This window comes from Littorina saxatilis, linkage group LG15 (assembly GCF_037325665.1).
Source record: "Littorina saxatilis isolate snail1 linkage group LG15, US_GU_Lsax_2.0, whole genome shotgun sequence".
Lineage (NCBI taxonomy): Eukaryota > Metazoa > Mollusca > Gastropoda > Littorinimorpha > Littorinidae > Littorina > Littorina saxatilis.
Window position 1 is genome coordinate 15,245,261 of NC_090259.1, and position 24,171 is coordinate 15,269,431.

The 24,171-nt window shown below is 43.2% G+C and overlaps 1 protein-coding gene across 1 annotated transcript in view; it reads right to left on the bottom strand.

The window, feature by feature from the left end:
• Positions 1–6,025: 6,025 nt before the first annotated feature.
• LOC138947932 (voltage-dependent calcium channel type A subunit alpha-1-like) overlaps positions 6,026–24,171 on the bottom strand; it is a 226,449-nt gene continuing 208,303 nt past the window's right edge. Inside the window, exon 3 of the mRNA XM_070319458.1 lies at positions 6,026–6,266. Within this exon, the coding sequence (XP_070175559.1) occupies positions 6,026–6,266 (241 nt within the window). The remainder of the gene's footprint in view (positions 6,267–24,171) is intronic.

Sequence of the window (24,171 nt, forward strand, 5' to 3'; positions counted from 1 at the left end):
GAGAGAGGGAGGGAGGAGGGAGAGAGAGGCAGAGAGAGAGAGAGAAAGAGCGAGGAGAGGGAGAGTGTCTCGCTGATCAATACTGATCCACGGAATCTGCCTCAAAACTTGGGATTGTATTTATTCATGACCGTAGATCACGAAGCTTGATTCTTTTGGTGCTCAGCTCTGCATCGTTGAGCAAAAAGAAAGTGTTAAAAGCAGAGAGACGGTGTAACAAGTACTAACATGACATGGCGAAGAGAACGGTATGGTCTTTGGAATGGCACAGAAAACAACGGAGCGCACACTTTAGCAATTTAGCAACAGGACTTACAAACGATGGCTTTGCTGTTTCTGATTTAGTTTTGTTCAATCATGGAATAAATGAAATTGTGAACTTTAAAATGTTTGATGTTGGTTTTTTGTTGTTGCTGTTGATGTCGTTGTGTCCAGTCATAAAATAGGTTCCCTTCACACTATAACTCAGGTAAGCCCTGCCGGGGACGAATATAATATGATGTCACACGCTTTCCTTCTTTGCCACTACTAAAGCAAACGTGTGCAAGATTGTATGTTACACGCTTTATGAGCATGGCAAGAACGGATTCAAACTCAAAATCGTCCCTCCAAAAGCCAAAAAATGCACACACGACTTTTATTTCTCCTGCTGTTATCGTTTCTTCTCTTTACAAATTCTTCAACGCTCAGAATACTGAAAACGGCATCCCAGACGACAGTACTGTTTCCATACGCGAATTTAGCTTCCCTTGGAAAGTGGCTCGCTCAAGAGGCCTGTTAGTCTAACACTATAAGGACAGAGTTCTGAACATAGATGACAAAGATTCCGGAATGAACAAACATTTCGCGGATGCAGACACAGAAAGACGTCATGAACAGGGCCGGACTAGGCTAAGAGGAGGGGGGTGGTTGCCAGTGGTGGTCCAGGGGGATGTTCCCCCTAGCGGGGTCAAGGGGCAGAGCCCTTTGTGGGGGTCAGGGGGCGAAGCCCCCTGAAACTTATGGGTAGGTCATATTCTGAGATAGGAAAATGGTCGCTCCTTGCATGAAACGGCAAAAATAAACAACAATAAATTTTTTTTTAAATAAGTGAGGTACATGTTTAGGCTAGGGGGGGGGGGGGGGGGTTTGCGCAACCCCCATAACCCCCCCGGTAGTCCGGCCCTGATGAAGAATGCGATGATTCAAAAGATACAGACTGTGACGATGACTGTGACGTCATTCACATATACCGAGACGTCATTCACAGTTGTTCGGTCACTTCCGTCAAAAAGTAGATCTCTCCACAATGGCTGCTCCTGTCTTTAGGTTTGTCAAGCTTGAGTACACAAAACGTGTTTGTTCTCTCCTCTGTTGAAGCTGTGAGACATAAATGCTATTCCGACTTGGTCGTGTGACAGAGTTTTCTTCCACACTCGATTAGCTGATGTCTAACTCAGCCTGACGGCTTCGTTAGACAATCAACGTAATCTCATGTGGAAGAAAACGTCTGTCACACGACCAAGTCGGAATAGCAGGTAATATCACACCAGCCCGGAAACCAACATACCCACCAAGTACAGCGTCGTTCGGAGAAAAACGATCCATTACTCCCCACAGTAAGCCACAAAAGATAGACGCTCGTTGCCAAGACGACCCGATATGGAAAACCCCGTCTCGTATGCAATATTAATACCTCTGGAACAGCTCCGGAAAAAAGTGATCATGAGAAACAGCCCGGATGCAAAAATCATGCATGTCACCAGAACCATCCGGGCGTCTACGGGTCACAATCATACCCATCCATATATATCGCTGATGAAGCAATGTCATGTGTGGAATAATCAGGCTGATGCGTGATGGCTTGTGGAGATCTTGAAATGTCAGGGTTAATATTTCGCGTGTATATATGCATGCACAAACGCGCGCGCAAAAAAACACGTTATGCAGAAGTAACCGAATCTCCACTGCGTTCGTACAGACAGTGACAAAGAGATGGCATGTACACAAATACAGACATATTGATTAACAAAAAAACAGCCAGAGGAAAGCCAGAGAGAGAGAGAGAGAGCAAGACAGACAGAGACAGAGAGAGACAGAGATAGACAGAGAGAGAGGGAGAGACAGAGAGAGAGCGAGAGAGAGAGAGACAGAGATAGACAGAGACAGAGAGAGACTGAGAGAGAGGGACAGAGAGACAGACAGACAGACAGAAAGGGACAAAGACACAGACAGACAGACAGACAGACACACAAACAGAGACAGAGACGCAAGAAGAGACAGAGCATGACAGAAACCGAGAGAACTAAATGGACTGGGTGAGGATGAATAGTTTGGGATTTGCTGTGACCGCTCAGCGAACTTGTAGCCTTACAATCCCTGGACACTCCAAGCACAGCTCGAGTCAGCAGATGGAAATCAATAGTTCTTTCTTTTCTCCCATTCCTACCACAAGTCCCCACCTCACCTTTAACTCAATTTGTCATTGGGAAGAGACAGACAAGGCAGAGACAGAGACACCTGCAGACACGTAATCTCCATCCTTCACTCGCTCCAATACCTTCGCTTCTTTCATTGGCCATTCAGAGACATATATAGACAAGAAGATACGTCATTAATTTTTAGTTTTTCTCTCGCGTTCAACCCTCCTCCTCTCCCTTTTTTTCGTCTCAACGACCCCCCCCCCCCCCCCCCTCTTCTTTTTCTCACTCGCTCCAATGCCATCGCTCCTTTCACAGGCCAGTTACAGAGAGATAGACATAAGAATACGTCATTGTATTTTTTAGCCGCCTTTATGAATAAAGCGGCTATTAGGTTTCACTGTGTCTGTTTGGATGTTTGTCGTATCACGACAGTTTAAACTTGTATCTCTGGTACTCTGGGGTCAATTGAGCTCAAACTTGGTGAGTAGCTTGCAATTGTGGGGCCTAGGGTGTGTGCAAACAATTAGGTTCCTAACGTCAGTCAAACTTGAGATATTAGATTTACACGCCTGTATGCGCCCAGCCAGGGAACTTTTTTTTGTAAAGGGTTTAAACTGAGTAATGCGCGTCTCAACGTAACACTTGACGTCAAAGAAATGTGCTAGTGAGACTTGAGACCTTTATTCACGAAGCATGGGTGCTTTTACAAAGCATGGGTGTGTACACTAGTCAGATAATATATATTTCTAATTCGTTTCAGTTGTTTTCAAAGACGTTTTCAATTTAATGTGAATGTGTACGTCAACGCGTACGTCTGCGTTTTAAACATTTTAACTGACACCCCGACAAGGCGGCTCAGTTAAAGGTTTCACACGAGGACGCGCGTCTCGACCTAACACTTGACGTCGAAGAAAATGTGCTCGTCAGACCTGGGACCTTTATTTCTCTCGCCTTTCGCCCTCTTCCTCGCCTTTCGCCCTCTTCCTCGCCTTTCGCCCTCTTCCTCGCCTTTCGCCCTCTTCCTCGCCTTTCACCCTCTTCCTCGCCTTTCACCCTCTTCCTCGCCTTTCACCCTCTTCCTCGCCTTTCGCCCTCTTCCTCGCCTTTTTCTGTCTTAACAAGCTCCACCCTTTTTTCTTACTCGTTCATAAAACTTCGCTTCTTCAACTGGCCAGGTTGGGAGATCGAATTTAAGACAGGTATATTCTTTGCTTTCTTTTCTTTGTCACTCAGTTTTTCCTAAAAACTTTTTCCTCCCTTGACAAGCATCCCCCCCCCCCCCCCATCTTCTCGCACCTTTGCTTGAATTACAGCTGACCAGATAGAGAGACCGACATAATAAAAACAAATACTTAATTTCTCGCATGCCCCTCATACTGGGTTTCAAACAAGCCCCCCCCCCCCCCCCCCCCCCCCCAGCAATAGTTTCCCTCGTCCTAGAAGCCAAGAATGATATATATATATACACCTCGTGGAACAAGCTTACTCTCCACCTTTCTTCTTCTTCTTCGTTCATGGGCTGAAACTCCCACGTTCACTCATGTTTTTGCATGAGTGGGTTTTTACGTGTATGGCCGTTTTTACCCCGCCATTCAGGCAGCATATACGCCGATGTCGGGGGAACTCTCCACCCTAATTTTCCTTCTCCCTTCCATTGGCAAATTGATGACAGCAAAAACAAGTAGATCATTTAACCATCCAGATGAATAACCAAACGTCCAAGAGAATGATACCAACAAAAGCAATGCCAACAATATTCCAGACAAGCTGCAGATACAAATATTATGAATAAGTCAAAATCACAACTTACACTTAGACAAATAACTAGAAAAGACAATGACAGAAAACACTCACAAAGTTGCCATAGTCATGCAAAGCAGTAACAAGAACAAATGGGACTTACCTGGGAAAATGAAGTCTTCAGAAATGGTAAAATAAAATCCAACCTCTTTTTAATGGCCCCACGTGGTTTGGGTCACGTGGCTACATCCGGGGACTTGTGTATTAGTCGTCGATGAAGCGTTTTAGTATATCCACAGAGCTCGATAAACAAAGAAAGAAAACACCCAGAACAAAATCCAAACGAAAGGTAATATCCTCCTTGCACGACGAGAATGGCCAACGGATGAATGGATGGACGTACGGACGGACGAACACCACTGAACACTTCACAGATGAGTCCCAGATGAGGTAAAAATCCAAAGAAGCTGAAATGTCGCTGGTTTGTTGTTGATGATGATTGTGTTGTAGGCGTGTTGGTGCATGTAGATCACTGTTGATTTGTCTTTGTTACACAAACACGTCACAGAATTTCACTTCACATCTACAAAAACACTTTTGAAAGATTTAAAAAAAGAGATCTACACTAAAGTATATATAGTTCTCTAAGTCAGAAAAGCAAAGTAAACACACCCAAAAACAGAACAAGCCATGCACTGAGTAAAATGTAAAAATAAAAATAAAAACGGCAGGACCTAATTTCCATTCCCAACACACAATGTTGAAATATCTTAAAAAGTTCATCATGCCATCCCCTATACACAAAATAAAGGCAAGCAGAAATGCACAAACCGTTAGATCATGAGCTCACACCCAAAAAGAAAAAAAAAAACTTCCACAAGTTTATGGTTTAGGTGTCCTTACACACCTCTCTCACCTCGACCTCTCTTAAGCGGGACCTAAACAAGAAAATGTCCAGTCAATGTCCTGGTCACTCGAATGCTTCGAATAAAGCATATTCATTTTCCTCCAAGTGGAGACAATTTGGAAGATAACAATACAATCACTGAGGCTGTAACTACACGGGATAAAAGCGTCCCTCCACTTGGACACATACCAACACTGAACTGTTGTATATATATATATATGTCTTGTATACTTGCCATTTACATATTTATTATAAATGTTGATGGATGAATGATGATACATTGTAGACGGATGCATGTTATTGATTAAAAGCCCCACAATGATGTGCTTGGCCAAAAAAGAAAAAAAGAAAAAAAAAAAAAAAAACCACTGAACAGCCTGGCGGCTTCCTGAAAGGTACGTTTTTGTGTGTGCTGAATTTATTGGTCAAACTGACATCTATAAGTGCCAAGTACGAAATTAAGTCCGGGAAGAAAGTGCAACTCTGCAGGGAAAACAACAAAAGGAAACATATTCTTATCCCGAGTTAGAGCCTGAACGGATAACAATGACTAACATGATGGTTAACATGATGGTTAACATGATGGTTAACATGATGGTTAACATGATGGTTTACATGATGGTTTACATGCAAAGAAGAAAATATTTGACAAAAAAAGCAAAAAAAAGGTCAGTGCCCTGTTCAGATAAAATTAACCTGGGGTCGTCAACAGGATCGTCAACAGACCCAGCGACAGACACAGACAAGGACAGACAGTCCGATCGACCCCCCCCCCCCCCCAATCTACGCACACACTCACATCCACCTCCATCGCCTGCACACACACACATTCGTACCCCAACCCCCAAACCCCTCAACAAACCCCCGATACACACACACACAAACTCCCTCCAAACCCACACAACCCACTTCGCCACCCCATCAGCCCTTCTTCTCCCTCAACCCACTTCGCCACCCCATCAGCCCCTCTTCCCCCTCAACCTTCTTCACCACCAACAAACATCAACACCATAAAAGGATATCCCCATTCTATGATGATCTTGGCGTATTTGCGGATGAAGTTCTCCTCGCTGAAGATGAACATGGAGCGAGTGCTTTGGGTGGCCATCCCGGGTACGCTCATCAGCGCCGCCTTACGGCTGGCCGACCCGAACCCTCCGTCTGATCCCCCGTCAAGGTCGTCACGCCCCAGTGAGTCCGCCTGGAACGTGGCCATCCTGTAGGGAGGAAAAAGAGAGAGTCATTTTAGAATCTCAAATCAAATAATACAACAAGAAGAGCAAACGCTCGATCGAGTCACTTTCGCAGTTCTGAATATTATATGAGGCATCAGATGGACAGGAAGAAATTGCTATTCACAACACAATGAGTCACGTTCACATAAAATTTGAGCCCGGTCACTTTTATAGTTTCCGAGAAAAGCCCAACGTTAAGTTGTGTGTTGCCGAACAGAAAAGGCTAGTTATCTCCCTTGTTTTTCTGATAACGTTCGTAAAAGGCTACAGATGTAAATACTTTGATGTAAAGAATAATCCTACAAAGTTTCAATCACATCCGATGAACTTTGTCAAAGATATAAAATGTCTAATTTTTCCTTTGACGCTGACCTGTGACCTTGAAAAAGGTCAAAGGTCAACGAAACCATCGTTAAAGTGTAGAGGTCATTGGAGGTCACGACTAAACAAAATATGAGCCCGATCGCTTTGATAGTTTCCGAGAAAAGTCCAACGTTAAGGTGGTGTCTACGGACGGCCGGCCGGACGGCCGGCCGGACAGACTAACACTAACCGATTACATAGAGTCACTTTTTCTCAAGTGACTCAAAAATCAAATTAACTTAATTATCTCAAGCATGAGACATTGAGAAAATTACAGTGGTGGTGGATATAAAAACACAAACGAAATGTTTAAGATCTGAAAATAGATTCCGAAAACAACTCTGTCAGCTTTGTTTGAGTTGTGATCGCGAAAGCGTGAAGCGTGGAGGAGCCAATCACTAGCGAATCAGGGGTCCGTCTGAAACACGTGGACAGGACCACGTCCGAGAAAAAGCAAGGGTATTCACTCTTTCACAACCATGCAAACCCGACAGAGTTATCCGAACATCGTCTATTGGGCATTCTTAGGCCAAAAAAAAAAAATAGGTCTGTTTACGGTAACCCGACCGACCCTAGTTTTTTCGCGCGACCCTAGACTTTTTTTTGGCATTTGGGGAAAAAAAAAAAAAAAAATCTTGGTTTTTTTGCAAAATAACGTAAAAATATGGTTTTTTGGAAAAAAAAAACAAAAAACAAAAAAAAACAATCCCGACCTACCGACCCTATTTTTTGGGCCAATGTTACCGTAAACAGACCTTTTTTTTTGGGCCTTATCACCCCCGCAAAACAAATCTGTGGAGCAAAATCTGCAGTGCATGTAGAACCCACACATAACATATAACATACAAAAACATATGCACACCTAAAACATGTATTAAAACAATAAAGAACATACCCACACATGAAACATGTATTAAAACAATAGAGAAAATATCCACACATAAAACATGTAGAAAACAACAGAGAACATATCCAGACATGAAACATGTATTAAATCAATACAGAATACACAACAGAGACCAGTGTCTCGGTATTCCCTCATGAATTTTTCCTCAGCTGTTGATAGCTGACTTCTTCAGGATGATATGTAACAGGGAATGACGGCCCGTGATATAAAACATACACAACCAAAATAAATAAATACAAAAAACAGAAAAGCAAGAAGAAGATCCTATTAAAAAAACAGCAGCAGCAACAGCAGATGAGGAAGGAAAGAACGAAAAAGAGAGAGAGAGTCAAAAACAAGAAAGGTTACAGTTTATGGAACACTTAATGATAGACAAAATAAAACATTCACAAGAACTTCGACCCTTTGGTCGTTAAAGTGGCTGGTTTTTTTTTTTTTTTTTTTTTTTAAATCTCAGTTGCATGCAGGCTGCTTCAACCCTTTCTTTTTTGCCTTTTTTTTTGTTTTGTTTTTTGTTGTTGTTGTTGGCGGGGAGCATCCTTCTTCATTGATCTTTTTTTTTATTTTTATTTTTTTAAAGTAATGTTTTTACTATAACATTAACATTACTATATCTAAATGTATTTTAAACAACTTTTCTATATAACAATTCCCTCTCAAAAATGCATACAATATCCAGAGGGGAACCATATCTATAAATACCAACACACATTTTGGCTATCACAATCAAATAATTCACATAACTTATTAGTGCCTTGGAACTTTGTGAATTTTCAAGTACGCCCAAAAAAACTTCCTTTACGGTAATTTTAATAATCATATTATATTTACAATTCACTTTATCCTCAACGCATTTCCAAATGGACATAATTTTCGGGCAAAAGTAAAAAAAAAAGTTCAATATAATCAATTTCGTGGCTGTTGATAACTGAATTCTTCAGGATGACATGTAAAAGGAAAAACGGCACGTGATATAAAACATATACACACAAAACATTACATACATAAAACAGACACATTAGAAATCCAAAACACCACCGGTGTAACACGAAATTTTTACTCCACGAAAAATTTACTCCGGAGTAGAAATTTTGTACGAAATTCTTACTCCGAGTACACCTTTCGTACGAGAAAAGAACTCCCCAAGGCACGAAAAAATTACTCCCTCCACGAAATTTTTACTCCCCATTTTCTTTACTTCCAGTAAAAATCTCCTACTCGAAAATGGGATGCGGGCGAAGGGATAATGCCAATATGTGATCTCGCGCAAACGAATATCGCGCTACCCTCCCTCCACCCCTTCCACCACCAAGACTAACAGGGGACAAGGGAGTCAAAATTTCGTACACCTGGCATGGGAAGTTAAATTGCTCGTGTTAGGGTGAAGTAATTTATTCGTTATTTATTCGTCAGAGGAGTCCCATTTTTGTACGAAATGTTTACTCGGAACTCACCTGTTGTGGGGGGTAATTTTCTCGTGTAATGGGGGAGTACCTTTTTCGTAAAGGGAGTAACATTTTCGTACGAAATTTGTACTCCGGAGTAAAAATCTCGTGGGAGTAATTTTCTCGTGTTACACCGGCAAAATTATACTGTATACACTGTCTTTGCACTGTCATCATGATTTTTCTTCAAAGGCCAACATCGACGCGCAGCAAATGTAGGTCTAGTTTCTTGTGCTGGCAACGCTAAATTTACCCCTGTGGCCTTCTACTACAAGGCTTGGTCTCCTGAAGACGGATGTTCGGCTTTACGAAAGAATTCTATCTCCATTGAAGGGTAGGGGTGGTTTGTTGTCATCGCCAAGGAACGCTAAACAGGTTTTAACAAAGGATGACATATACAATCCCCCTCCCCCGCCTGCCCTCCACCTCCCGATATTGAACCGTTGGCCGTTTATATATAGGTTACACACTCCGAGTTCTGATTATCTTGCATATTTTCCCGAGGGTCGATTTTTCGGTATTACCGAGCCTTTGGCGAGGTAATACCTGAAAATCGACCAGAGGGAAAATATGCAAGATATTCAGGACGAGGTGTGTAAGCTATTTATCCCATTACTCCGACGTTTTCATTGAAAACACTTACTTTTTCCACTAAAACCTGCCCGTGCCTGTTTTCAGCTTGCCAAAAGCATCCGCAGTCGAAATTCATGTCAATGAATTCATGCGCAAAGCTAGTTCCCATTTGTCAGCATAATGGACGGCGTCATTCGACTTGTATGTGGACATTCAGTCATTCATATTGCTTATAAAAAGGTCTGCTATCTGCTTTTACATTTTGAAAGTCATTTTAAAATATCCCTGTGTATATTTGACATCGGCTTTCGTTATACTCAATTCGGCATACCGGGTTTATATTTTTACCAGAATTGCGCACGATAATGGCAGCGCAACAAATTCAGTTCGGGCCGTCCTGGTTTGATCGTTGACCCAAGTCAGTTCGCATGCAGTGTTACTGTTTGTCAGTCGGGGATAGAAATGTTGGCTGTCATCGCGCTGTTCTGTTTCGGTTTTCACACGTGGATCACTTACATATTCAGTCGCCGGGTTTAGGTGAGCTAAAACTTCAATACTTCGCCTGTTGTAGACGTTAAGCAATAAAGCTTGGAAGTTGTATGTCGGCACTGAGAGTCGGTCGCGGTACACTCGCTTTCTACTTTGTCCCGGTCTTGAGTTTGAACACCTAAGGTTGGCAACATCTAACACCCCACATCCTCTTCTCTTCCCCATATATCTTAACTGTATCTCCAACTTCTTTTCGTCTTCTTCTTTTCATTTTGATGTCACTCCCTCATTTGTCGGTGAACCCCGCAGTTTACTCGACTCGGATTCACACAAGCCCGTCTAGCAGACGACAGTTCGAACAGTCTTGAACAGCACGGTTGCAAGCAGATTCATCTATCAATCGAAGCAATACACTTAAAGCCAAAGCAAATAACCAAATGAGAAAACCTAACGTTTGATTTGACTTCATGGTGACTCTTCTGATAATGTTTTTGCCGTTGGAATGGATCTCAACGGGTTCCCAGCTACGACAACTTTTCCAGAGTTATGCACCGCAGGCATGCCTTCGACAATCGATGTCAGTTTCAGATTGAGTTTTCGAACTACCAGGTGACTGGGGTGTTTTGATTGCTCTCTCTCTCTCTCTCTCTCTCTCTCTCTCTCTCTCTCTCTCTCTCTCTCTCTCTCTCTCTCTCTCACGGTTCTGTGTAGATGGCTGTCCCGCTGTGTAAAAATTAGGGAGTATCGTCCCTTGATCCCGGCCACTCGCGATACTCGTTGAACATGCCTTTGACCATGCAGTCGCTTCAGCCAGCGAAATATCTCGACTCCGCTCTTTAAATCCATGCAGAATGTGCGTATCGTATGAAGTATTCTTTATTTTCTCAACATTGACACATGTAGGCCTGTACCTATACGTGATATTGACTTTGACACCATAAAGTATTTCAGTCGTATGTTGAAAAAAGTAGTCCATCTGTAAACTCTGAATATGCAGATGACCTCTATAAATTATTCAATTGTACTCTGAAATCAAAGACAATGACCAATGACAGTTGAGATCGAAACTCGGTTGTGATGGGTAATCCATATGGTTGCGATGGATAATTCAGAATAATCACCTCCTCAGCTAACAGAGACAAAGAGGCAGGTCATGGGATAAGGGATGTTTATTCATGACTCGTCTCCTCGCGGGGGCTAAGCAGATGTCACCAAGGGGAGAAAAGGGCGAATACAAAGGGGAGCAATCGAGTGTGTTGCAAACATCCTAGCCCTTGCTTTGTAGGCAATTCCTTGCACCAGTAGGGCCTAAACGCCCCTCTAGACTGGACAGGGCTGGACAGATCGATAGGAGGAAAACGAGAAACGGATAGGTGGGTAGATCATGAGGGGAGGGTGGGGAGGGGCGAGGCTAAAGGTCACTTGCATGACAAATAACGTCGTCGTCCTGGAACTTTGGTGTAACTCAGTGGCGATTTGGATGTTTTTGTGCTTTAGACCACGTAAATCATTGAAACAAAAAGAGGACACAGCAGTTTTGCAGTTTTTTGTTTGTTTGTTTGTTTGTTTGTTTGCTTAACGCCCAGCCGACCACGAAGGGCCATATTAGGGCGGTGCTGCTTTGACATATAACGTGCGCCACACACAAGACAGAAATCGCAACACAGGCTTCATGTCTCACCCAGTCACATTATTCTGACACCGGACCAACCAGTCCTAGCACTAACCCCATAATGCCAGACGCCAGGCGGAGCAGCCACTAGATTGCCAATTTTAAAGTCTTAGGTATGACCCGGCCGGGGTTTGAACCCACGACCTCCCGATCACGGGGCGGACGCCTTACCACTAGGCCAACCGTGCCGGTGGACACAGCAGTAACCAGATAAGTACTTTCTTTACCAATATTTCGGCAGCGACAAACTGCCTTCTTCAGGGTTTGATGAAAGTCACACGTAAGTAAATCATTCTCCATGAGTATTATTCTCTGAAATACGATGGACACTACATGATTTAACATTCTTGTATCTTGCCATGCACTCCAGGTACAGTTATAAACACTATTTCCTAATCAAAATAGTCAGTTTTGGCCTTTTGCTGAAAAGCTGTCTAAAATGAGTTACGCCTAAATTCACAAGAGAGCATGCGAAGTTTCCGACAGTCTTAAGGATTTGTAAAAATGGCCGTGTTGCACTTTCTTCCCGGACTTAAAAACTACCTGTCAAAAGGGAAAGTGCCTAACAGATTGCAACAACATTCCTATTTTAAGCTCAGCCACACGCCGACATGGAAGTTCAATGGTACTTTCAAACTTTTTCTTCTCTTCGTCGTATTTGATTTCTTTCTATTTCATAAGTCGAGTGCATATGATTTCGGCTCGTGTTCATCGTGAGATGGACTTAGTTTCTTGTTTCTGAATTGGTGTCGCTTCCAAAATTGTTTGGTAAACGAGAGCACTGAACTGAACTGAACTTTATCCTACAAGGATTAAGATTTAAAGCCAGGCCTCTACTTTAAATTAGGGAACATCAGGACGAAAAGCAGGGGAAGACAAAGCAGAAAGAGGAGTACAAGTAGAACAAATCTTAAAGAATGAACAAGGGAGCAAAACCCCATATTTCATACAGACACCTTAATCCTTGACGGCTTCAGAAGGCATCGACCCACTGTTTTCAACTCAATCAATATGAGGCTTATATCGCGCGTATTCCGTGGGTACAGTTCTAAGCGCAGGGATTTTTTATTTTTAATTTTTTTAATTTTATGCAATTTATATCGCGCACATATTCAAGGCGCAGGGATTTATTTGTAAATGCCGTGTGAGATGGAATTTTTTTACACAATACATCACGCATTCACATCGGCCAGCAGATCGCAGCCATTTCGCCGCATATCCTACTTTTCACGGCCTATTATTCCAAGTCACACGGGTATTTTGGTGGACATTTTTATCTATGCCTATACAATTTTGCCAGGAAAGACCCTTTTGTCAATCGTGGGATCTTTAACGTGCAACACCCCATCCCAATGTAGTGTACAACGAAGGGACCTCGGTTTTTCGTCTCATCCGAAAGACTAAGCACTTGAACCCACCACCTAGGTTAGGAAAGGGGGGAGAAAATTGCTAACGCCCTGACCCAGGGTCGAACTCGCAACCTCTCGCTTCCGAGCGCAAGTGCGTTACCACTCGGCCACCCAGTCACCACTGACACACAGCGACTGTCAGCCTATCCCTGTACAAGACATTTCTATCGGATCGATAGCTAACGACAATCAAAACACGCTGGTAAGCGGGGAAGCTGAACCAAACGAAACCTAACATAAGGCGACGAATATGACGACGACGACGACGACGACGAAGATTAATATGAAGTAGCTCTAATAGAGCAGATGGAAGAGGAGAAAGTGAGAGATGAACAACACGATTGTTTGCTCGTGGTCCCGTAAAAGCCTCCAAAGGCGAACATTTGACTTTGTGTTTGTGTGTGCTGTTCTTGTATTGGTGAGTACACATTTCTCTTGTTTTTCTACTTTGTTCATCTTACCCACAGTCATGCGCATTTTGTTGTTACCGGCACGGTTGGCCTAGTGGTAAGGCGTCCGCCCCGTGATCGGGAGGTCGTGGGTTCGAACCCCGGCCGGGTCATACCTAAGACTTTAAAATTGGCAATCTAGTGGCTGCTCCGCCTGGCGTCTGGCATTATGGGGTTAGTGCTAGGACTGGTTGGTCCGGTGTAACACGAAATTTTTACTCCACGAAAAATTTACTCCGGAGTAAAAATTTCGTACGAAATTCTTACTCCGAGTACAAATTTTATACGAGAAAAGAACTCCCCAAGGCACGAAAAAATTACTCCCTCCACGAAATTTTTACTCCCCATTTTTTTCACTTCCAGTAAAAATCTCGTACGCGAAAATGGGATGCGGGCGAAGGGATAATGCCAATATGTGATCTCGCGCAAACGAATGTCGCGCTAGCCTCCCTCCACTCATTCCACCACCAAGACTAACAGGGGACAAGGGAGTCAAAATTTCGTACACCTGGCATGGGAAGTTAAATTGCTCGTGTTAGGGTGAAGTAATTTATTCGTTTTTTTATTCGTCAGGGGAGTAACATTTGTGTACGAAATGTTAACTCGGAACTCACCTGTCGTGGGGAGTAATTTTCTCGTGTAATGGGGGAGTGCTTTTTTCGTAAAGGGAGTAAAATTTTCGTACGAAATTTTTACTCCGGAGTAAAAATCTCGTGGGAGTAATTTTTGTGTGTTACACGGGTGTCAGAATAATGTGACTGGGTGAGACATGAAGCCTGTGCTGCGACTTCTGTCTTGTGTGTGGCGCACGTTATATGTCAAACCAGCACCGCCCTGATATGGCCCTTCGTGGTCGGCTGGGCGTTAAGCAAAAAACACAAACAAACAAATGCATTTTGTTGTTAAGATTGTCCTTGAAGCCGCCATGACGACGATTTCACAAGGTAACGACCGACTGTTTTCCACCCACACCCACATCGTCTGTCATCCTGATTCCTATGGAGGACATTTCTATCGGATCGATAGCACATGACAATCAAATCACACTGGGAGGTCAGGAAGCTGATGACTCGACGGAGGACATGAGGAGAGAAAGCGAGTGTGTGTGTGTGTGTGTGTGTGTGTGTGTGTGTGTGTGTGTGTGTGTGTGTGTGTGTGTGCGAGTGCGTGTGTGTGTGTATGTGTGTGTGTGAGTGGTATCAAGACATTTATTCCCGTAGTGTGCGTGCGTGTGTGTGTGTGTGTGTATGTGTGTGTGTGTGTGTGTGTGTGTGTGTGTAAGTGTGTATGTGTGTGTGTGTGTAATATAAAGACATTTATTCCCGTAGCTTAGTCTTCTATCAACTTTCTTGCTACGCTTATTGTTATAGGGGATAATATAAGGGGATACGATTTTATATAGTCCTGTGAGGTTACCCTCATGAAAATTCGGGCTGCTTTTTTGGGGGGGAAAGCGAGCTGTCCATTGTTTCTTAATAGTAAATATAGAGAGCACGTGTGAGAGTGTGAGAGAATATTTAACACGTCCTAGTCTTACCAAAGACATGCTCAAGGCCATGTATAAATACTCTTCTAACCGCACTGTACACTGCCTTTACTACACTCCCTACAATGAAGGCAATTAATAACATCTACATTAACGACAACCGTCTAATTAGTAATGGCCGCTATTACTGGCAATGGTCATTAGCATTATGACAAACTACGAAAGAATGACTCAGCCATCAAGCGCACGCCAATATTTTCCTGAGCAGATTGTAACGAGGCAAGTGTTGGTATTTAGTGACGCGGTAGCAAATGTTTGACAACTTAACGACAGCAGCGGCTGCCACTTAGTTATTAAAGATATGACAAATAGCTGAAATCGTTCTCCTTTTTGACTGAATATGCGGTGTTTTCTATTGACATGGTAGGAGGGTATTCGGTAACGATGCTTATGGGAATCATTCTATCCAGAAAACTAGTCTGAAGACATCGGCATGCATAACGATGATGATTATGATGATGATGATGGTGATGATGATGATGATGATGATGATGGAACTTCTTACAAGGATAGAGGTTTAAGGCTAGGCCTTTTCTTACAACCTGTCCTTAAATCTAAATAATACAAAATTCTAATCAAAGACAAACAGAAAAGCAAGCAAGCAAGCAAGAAAACAAACAAACGCAGACTGACAAGAAGCTAGGCACACATCAAAGTATTATTGTCTTGTAGAACACACATGAAAAAACCCTCAACAGTCATCATCAAACCGCACGAACCCCAGTTACCACCCCACCACCCAAGCGGCAAGCGCAGTAACCGCCGGGCCCCGAAGCGGATAGCCATTAGTTCCTAGCAGTCTCGTGACAACAGACAAATGTGGGCCTACAGAGGGCGGGCAGCGTCCGGCAGGGCCCACAGAGGGCCCACCATCTGCCCCGTCTCCAGCAGCGGCAGACGAGTGCGCATCGATCGTCCGGGCAAGCAGTCTATTTTGAATGGCCATGGCTAAATTGGTGGCTCGTAGGGCGGACAGCAGGCACGAGTTGCTTGGTCCAACAGAGAGCTGCTGGTGTTGCTCGCTTGCCATCTTCCAGTGTAGTGGTCCTGAATTAAACTACATTAGAGTAGAACAGATTCAACCGAAAGCAGACAGCTAGTACAAGAGAGCAGGCAAACGTCGCTTGGTGCGAGTATGAACAACAGAGAGCTGCTAGGTCTTGCTACAAGCTTGCTAGCTCCCGGTTTAGGGTCCCTAATTCAACAACATTACAAGCCAAGAGGAGAACAGATTCAACCGAAAGCAGACACGAGAGAAGGCAAAAGTCACTTGGAGCAGGTAAGAACTATTGAGAGCTGCTAGTTTATGCTACAAGCTTGCTTGCTCCCGGTTTAGGGGTCCCTAATTTAACTACATTACAAGCCAAGAGAAGAACAGATTCAACCGAATGCAGACAAGAGATCAGGCAAAATTCGCTTGGCGCGAGTACGAACAATAGAGAGCTGCTATTTTATGCTACAAGCTTGCTAGCTTCCGGTTTAGTGGTACTGAATTAAACTACAACTGGGAGTACTGTTTACTTAGTATCACAGTGGCCTGTCGTCGGGTATTTGCAGATTTAAGTGTCTGATAAATGAACGTACACAGCCCAAGTTAAATCGATCGCAGGGTCGAACATTTATCAACAATCGATAACAGGGTTGAACATTTATCAACAATCGATCACAGGGTTGGACATTTATCAACAATCGATCACAGGGTTGGACATTTATCAACAGGGTTGGACATTTATCAACAATCGATCACAGGGTTGATCATTATTTTATCAACAATCGATCACAGGGTTGGACATTTATCAACAATCGATCACAGGGTCGAACATTTATCAACAATCGATCACAGGGTTGGACATTTATCAACAATCGATCACAGGGTTGAACATTTATCAACAATCGATCACAGGGTTGGACATTTATCAACAATCGATCACAGGGTTGATCATTTATCAACAATCGATCACAGGGTTGATCATTTATCAACAATCGATCACAGGGTTGATCATTTATCAACAATCGATCACAGGGTTGAACATTTATCAACAATCGATCACAGGGTTGAACATTTATCAACAATCGATCACAGGGTTGAACATTTATCAACAATCGATCACAGGGTTGGACATTTATCAACGCGAAGAGAGCTATAGCCGTTCCAGTCGCGGCCTCAAATAAAACTGCATACAGCCAGACATCATGTTATGGGTTAGTTATAGATTGGTGTTTAAAGTAGAAGGCCGGGACCTAAAGAGAAAAAGAGCCGTTGCGTGCTTGCAAGCGTCCAGTAGCGCGGTCCTAAATGGAACTAAATACAGCCACGGGGAAAGAGTTTTAACCGAGCCAAGATACACCAATTACCGTGACATCACCAGTGTTATTGGTTATTTATATATATATATCTCTGTAGAAGATCTGAACCTAACGGGGGAGAGAGACTGAGACTGAGACTTGGCCACATTAGTCATCAGAGAGAATACACGATTTTGTGGTCAAAGTACAAGTAAGAACAGAGCTGCTGGTGCTGGAGCTTCCAGTACAGCGATCCTGAATGTAAGCTACACTCTGGAGGATAGTTGACCGTGTTCAAGTCGAGAGATCGCCTGGGTAAGGGGCTCCGCTCACCTATGTAACTTCAGCAGGACCGACGACGCACTGCAGATTATACCAGTCCGCTACACGTTGCGTGAAAGGAAAACAGGCCAAGTTCTCGTCATAATCTCCAACGCAGCATAAATAATATGCTGTGCGTCGTCTGTGCCGCTGACTCTGCGCAGGTATATTCTGCCCTTAAGGGTTATTCAGGGAGAGCTGTGTGTCTTGTCGAAGAACAGAATCCAAGCGAGTTTAATCGGTGGCAAATTTTCCCTAGTACGAGAAGGTATTGCCGTGAGTGACAACGTGGTCTGTCACGAGGGTATTTATAAAGAATTGTGTCTAAGTAGAAGAACAGAATCCAAGCAAATTAAATCGATGGCAAATTTGTTCCTAGGACGAGAAGGAATTTTCTGTGACATCATGGTCTGTCAGTGTATTTATAAAGAATTGTGTCTAGTAGAAGAACAGAACCCGACCAGGTTAAATTGGTCGTAGGATCCAACATTTGTCAAAGTAGCGGTCCTTTCTCCTGAACTAAACAGCAGCTCAGAGGCTAGACCATCGCGTGAAATTGGAGAGATAGATCGTGACACTCGGAGGCTAGATAATCGCGTGAAATTGGAGAGATAGATCGTGAGACTTCCAGGTTATTTCCAGGTCTGTGTGTCTGCTGAAAGAACAGAGCCGAACCAAGCTGAGTCGGTCACAGATTTGTCCGTCGTACGAGCAGGCATTATCATGGTCAGTGATTTCATATTGAGTGGTCCTGACATAAACTACAGCCAGAAAGATACATCACCTTTAGTCCAAGTAGAGAGACAGACAACCGTGATTTAGAGATCCGTTTGTCTGGGGAGAGAACAACATCTAACATAGCTGAATAGGTCACAGAGTTGTCCCTCGCACTAGAAGACATTGCAGTGACTTCATAGTTTGTCATTTGAGTATTCATGGTGTGTATCTCGTAGACCAGAAACACACCAAGCTAAATTGTTTGCCAAAGCTTGAGGGGCGAGCAGCAGCAGCGGTCCTGAATTAAACTATATACCGCAAAAGATAGCCGTGGTAGGGGTTACTGTTATTTAGAGAGCTGTGTGTCTGGTCAAAGAACAGAATCCAAGCAAGCTTCATTAGTGGCAAATGCGAGCCTACAACTAGAAGGCATTGCCGTGACATCATATCAATCTGTCATGGGGGTATACACAAACGTGTGCGTCCAGAAGAAGAATACGATCCAATCAATTTAAACCGGTGGCAGGATAAGAGAGTTTGTAAAACAGAAACAGCAGCAGCCACCAGTGGCCAGTGGTCATGACATGAATTGCCACCAGGGCCGGTGTGCACCAGAAAGTCAATCGGGTGGGAGCCATGCAGCTGCAGTGTTGAATTGATGATAAATGTTGTTTAACGCCCTCACGGTTAAACCATTAGGGGCATGTTCCCAGGTGTTACCCCGACTTTAGATGATTTAGAGAAAAAGCCGCAGTGTTGGATTGGTTGAAATTGAGATTTGTTTAGTGGTGTAAACCAATCAGATCTCGCGGTTTGTTCTCACTCGGTTGGGTGGCACCCACTTTCGCTTCGTCCACCTCTGCCCTGGACGACAAATCCCCGTGTCAAAGCAGATAGATAGCCCTGACACTTTCACCTTATTTTCAGATCTGTGTGTCTGCTGGGAAGACAGAACCTAGCCAAGCCAAATCGGTCGCAAATTTGTTCCCAGTCCGAGAATACATGCCTGTGACATCATGGTTTGTCACAGGATATTTACAGTCTTGCGTGCCTAGTACAAGTACAGAACCTTACCAAGCTAAATATGTCGCAGAACCAAAGAATGTTTCGTACTAGGAAAAGTGAGATGCAATCTAGCGGTTTCAGATTAAAACTATAAGGTAAACACATTACAACAACAACAAAATTGAGACAGTCTCATGAGAAAGATGCACGTACTACAATAACCAGATGTATATGTCCGATGTCTTTAAAAGAGCAAAGGATTAATTAAGTGAATTGCCTATTATAGAACGAAAGCAGTCAAGACATCACGTCCTATTTACAGTTTGTAGTTTTAGGTTGGAGGACGACAGCTGGTTGTTTATATCTGTTGGCACTGTTTTATTTTGGTTCCAGCTAATGGAAGGACAGAAGCCTCCGGTTTCACTCTATTTGGAGCCTATACCTCCCTGAGCCCAATCTCTCGTCCAAATCCTCTCACTAAATGAGTCGCAGGCACGAAGAGTGTATCCGAACACGAAAAAGACGCATTCTCAAGAGCCCTGGGCAGGTGTCCACGACCGGCACGGTTGGCCTAGTGGTAAGGCGTCCGCCCCGTGATCGGGAGGTCGTGGGTTCGAACCACGGCCGGGTCATACCTAAGATTTTAAAATTGGCAATCTAGTGGCTGCTCCGCCTGGCGTCTGGCATTATGGGGTTAGTGCTAGGACTGGTTGGTTTTGTGTCAGAATAATGTGACTGGGTGAGACATGAAGCCTGGGCTGCGACTTGTCTTGTGTGTGGTGCACGTTATATGTCAAAGCAGCACCGCCCTGATATGGCCCTTCGTGGTCGGCTGGGCGTTAAGCAAACAAACAAACAAACAAACAAACAAACAAAAAGGTGTCCACGAGAAAGTTACCAACCAGGTGGGAGCCAGGGTCGGATTGGTTGAACTTGAGATGCGTTTGTGATTTCAACCAATCCAACTGAGCGGCTGGCTCCCACTCGGTTGGTAACATTCTCGCGCAAACCGGCCTTGGAGCAAACGTAACAGAGCCTGAGCAGACATCGTTGCGACATCATAGAGTTGTTTGTGTTTGCTGTTTTCTTGTCGTTGTTTGTCCTGGAAGAAGACGAAAGGGGGCTTTAACAGTGTCAGGTTACATTCCATTCAAAACGCTTCCATCCCCTTTTCCCCTGGGGGTCTCTTCGAAGAAGAGCAGCGTTTCAAGAGCAGTTCGCCGCAGATTCAAGTATTCCGAATAAAAATGTCCACAGGGAGGATACATTTCACAGGAGAAGCAGACACCGCAATGACGTCATGGCCATTCATAGGTTATTAATAGAACTGAGTCGCCCAGCAGAAAACTAGGCAGCTTGACAAGTACAGTTTTTATGTCAGGTTGAGAGCTAGGAGTGTGACCAAGTATGAGTAAACGATGCAGTTTTTAGAGGATGATTTACAGCCTGCAACAACACGTGCTAAATACAGCGATCCAATTACTTGGTACAAACGTCACGGTCTTAAATTGTCATTGGGGTTTGTCCATAAACAAGGGCAATGTTATCGATCGAAGGTAATCGAATTTCGAGAAGTCTTGGTCGTGTTCAGAGTTTGTACACTTTCTGGACCCACTCAAAGTCTTTGATATTCAGTTTGTGCTTGCCACCCACAACTCCAGACTTGAGCTAATTCTTGTTCAACACAGTCTCGAAGCCTTTTCTCGCTGGTTTAAAGATCTCAAGCCTAAACCCAGATCAACAATGTCAACTTAGTACAGAACCAATAAGATCAATTCAGACTTTCACGCCCTCACAAATAGGATAATATCATGTATGATATTTGTCAGATTGTAAATACAAAATCTCATCATTATACAAGAAGAAGAAGGAAAAAAAGAGAAAAAAAGCACACACACAAAAACGGAAACTGTGAGGTACTTTGTTCCTGTGGATATTTCTGAGTTGACAGTCAATCGCCCTGTGAATCTGAATGAAATCGAACAAGGACTTTGATAAAGATGAAATAAACTCAGATTCCGAAAGACACCACAAATGAACTCTAAGTCTCTTAGAAACTGAACACAGATTTTGACAAAGCGAATAATAAACTCTGAATATTAGAGAAAGAATGCATCCGCTATTTCAGACGCTGGGACCGGTTACGGACATCCTGCTAAATCAAAAAAAATAAGAAAAGTCTGTAAATATTTCGTGTAAATACGTTCATTTTCAATACTTCCTGTAAACACGTTCATTTGCAATGGTGTGCATTACCAATTGTCGATAAGGCTTTTTATTAGCTAAAGACATTAAACTTTCAAAGCGTCAAAAAAGAAAGAAAGAAAAAGGATGACGGAATAGAAATTTCAGCAGCAGCCGGTACAGGACAGCATTAATTTTGTCTCAAGAAATAAGAAGATGAAGAGGACAAGGGGAGTAGAGTAGATAGCTTGAATCTGAAGACTACATCAGTGAGGTAAGCAGAACTGGGACAGGAACGAATGAATTATGGAGCCAGAGCACGTGCGCGCCGGATACATTTGTCTCCTAGCTCACCTACGTAAAAGGTTGTATGTAGACTAATACAGCAGTAGGGTATAAGAGAATCGATATTTTTCTTTTAGAGTGTATTTCATTGTCTGAGGGGTAATTTCTCCATCGACGAATTTGGGACACTTTCTCTGAGATATGTGAAAGCTGGGACGGAATCCTGTCCTCGACAGGCTGCTCCTGAAATTGCTGTTCCGTCATCCTTTTTATTTTATTTATATATATATATATATTTTTTTTTTAGCACAGTGTATGTCAGTGCAAGTGGTTTGCTCTTGCTGGTTAGTGTAATTCAGTGTTACTGGTTTGTTCTTCCACGAACAGTGGTGTGGACATGGTTCACTTTGCAGGAAAGTAGTTCAGGGTTGTCGTTTGGCGATTGCAAGCGCCAGAACGCCGAAACTTCTTTCAAATCGCCGAAAAATGTGCCGTCATTTCGACTGATTTGCTGAACTTGTTTAATGGTTGGGAAAATGTGACGCCAATGAGTTGTTTTAACTTCTGAAAATTGCTCAAACGTTTATGCCAATTTCGAAAAATGTCATAAAAAAAAATCCTACCAACAGCCATGCACTGGATTGTCAGCGGTGCTGGTTTAGACTTCGAAGAACAACACTCTGACGAGTCAGAAGCTTTACCGAAAAGCGAGTTTTGTCGGTGGGTGCTTTACGGAACAGCAAGGCACAGCCCATCATCTGAGTGTGCAATGCCGACCCGCTCACCTGAAATCTAAATTATCAAAGTTCGGAAAAATCAAGTGAAATTGCGTCACTCGCTTCATGTCAAATGTATCTTTACGTCATTTTCCATCCGTCTGGAGTCGGTTCTCAATCTGTCGCTCTCTGTTCAACAAGAAAAAGCGAAGCAACCGAAACGCATGTTGAACATGGTTTATCTTGTGAGATTGTTGTGTGTCAAATGCATTTGACCTGTGAATATTCATCACGTCAGGTGTCTTACTCTGATTGGCTGACCCAGGTCACGAGAATTCTTTGACTGACAGGCATAATCAGGTAGGAGCGCTCAAGTTTCCATTGCGGCTGTTCTGTCTAATTCGCAGGGTCGCTTCGAAATTTCTTTTGGTCGAATTAAACGGTAATAAAACCGTTATTTCTAATATGCTGACTGTTAGCCTAAAAGGCTCATGCTTGATATCTTTTTTCTCGACATGTCTGTTATAATTTGCTAACAGTCATCATATTAGAAATAACTCATAATAACCTGCTTCTTGCAACTATGGTAACAGGGGATTTATTGCCTGGGGAACATGAGATTTATTTCCCAGTTGCTTGTGAATGAAAACTCGTGAAAATGATGACAAATCCATTTAGCTTCGCGGTTTTCCAGTTTAATCTAGTGTACTGTATCTGTATAATAAACATCATTGTTCGAAATATAGGCAAATGCTTCTTCTCACGAGTACACTTGGGGATTAAAATGACACGCGTTTGCAGTGTGGTTCCCAGACACAGGGATAGTCTCATACACTAGAGTTAATAAAAAAAAGAAACAAACGAACTAACAAAAACACACATCAAAACACACACAAAACACATTGAATAAAACATGGTGGACCATCAATTATTACGAAACAATGAAAACAATCGATATCAACTTCATACAAAGAATTATGCTGACGTTCCTAGAACAAGCGGATAACAGCAAGGCCATTGCAGAAATGTAATCTATCTAACAGCTGGTTCGCACTTAAATCGCTGGTATGAGTTTCCTGAATTTTAATGTTGGACTTTGACGATAATCATGCCATAATTTAACGTTTTAACACAATGGAATGTTCTAGCTGTATGCAAGGCCTTGGCTACACTATGTACATTATGCTCAGACACACACACACACACACACACACACACACACACACACACACACAAACACACACACACACATACACACACACACACACACACACACACAAACACTCACACACCCACACTCACACAAACATTCACAAACACACACTCACACACACACACACACACACACACAAACACTCACACACACACAAACACACGCGCACACACACAAACACACACACACACCCACACACACACAATCACACACACACAAACACACACACACTCACACACACACACACACACACACACACACGCACACACACACACACACACACACACACACACACACACACACACAC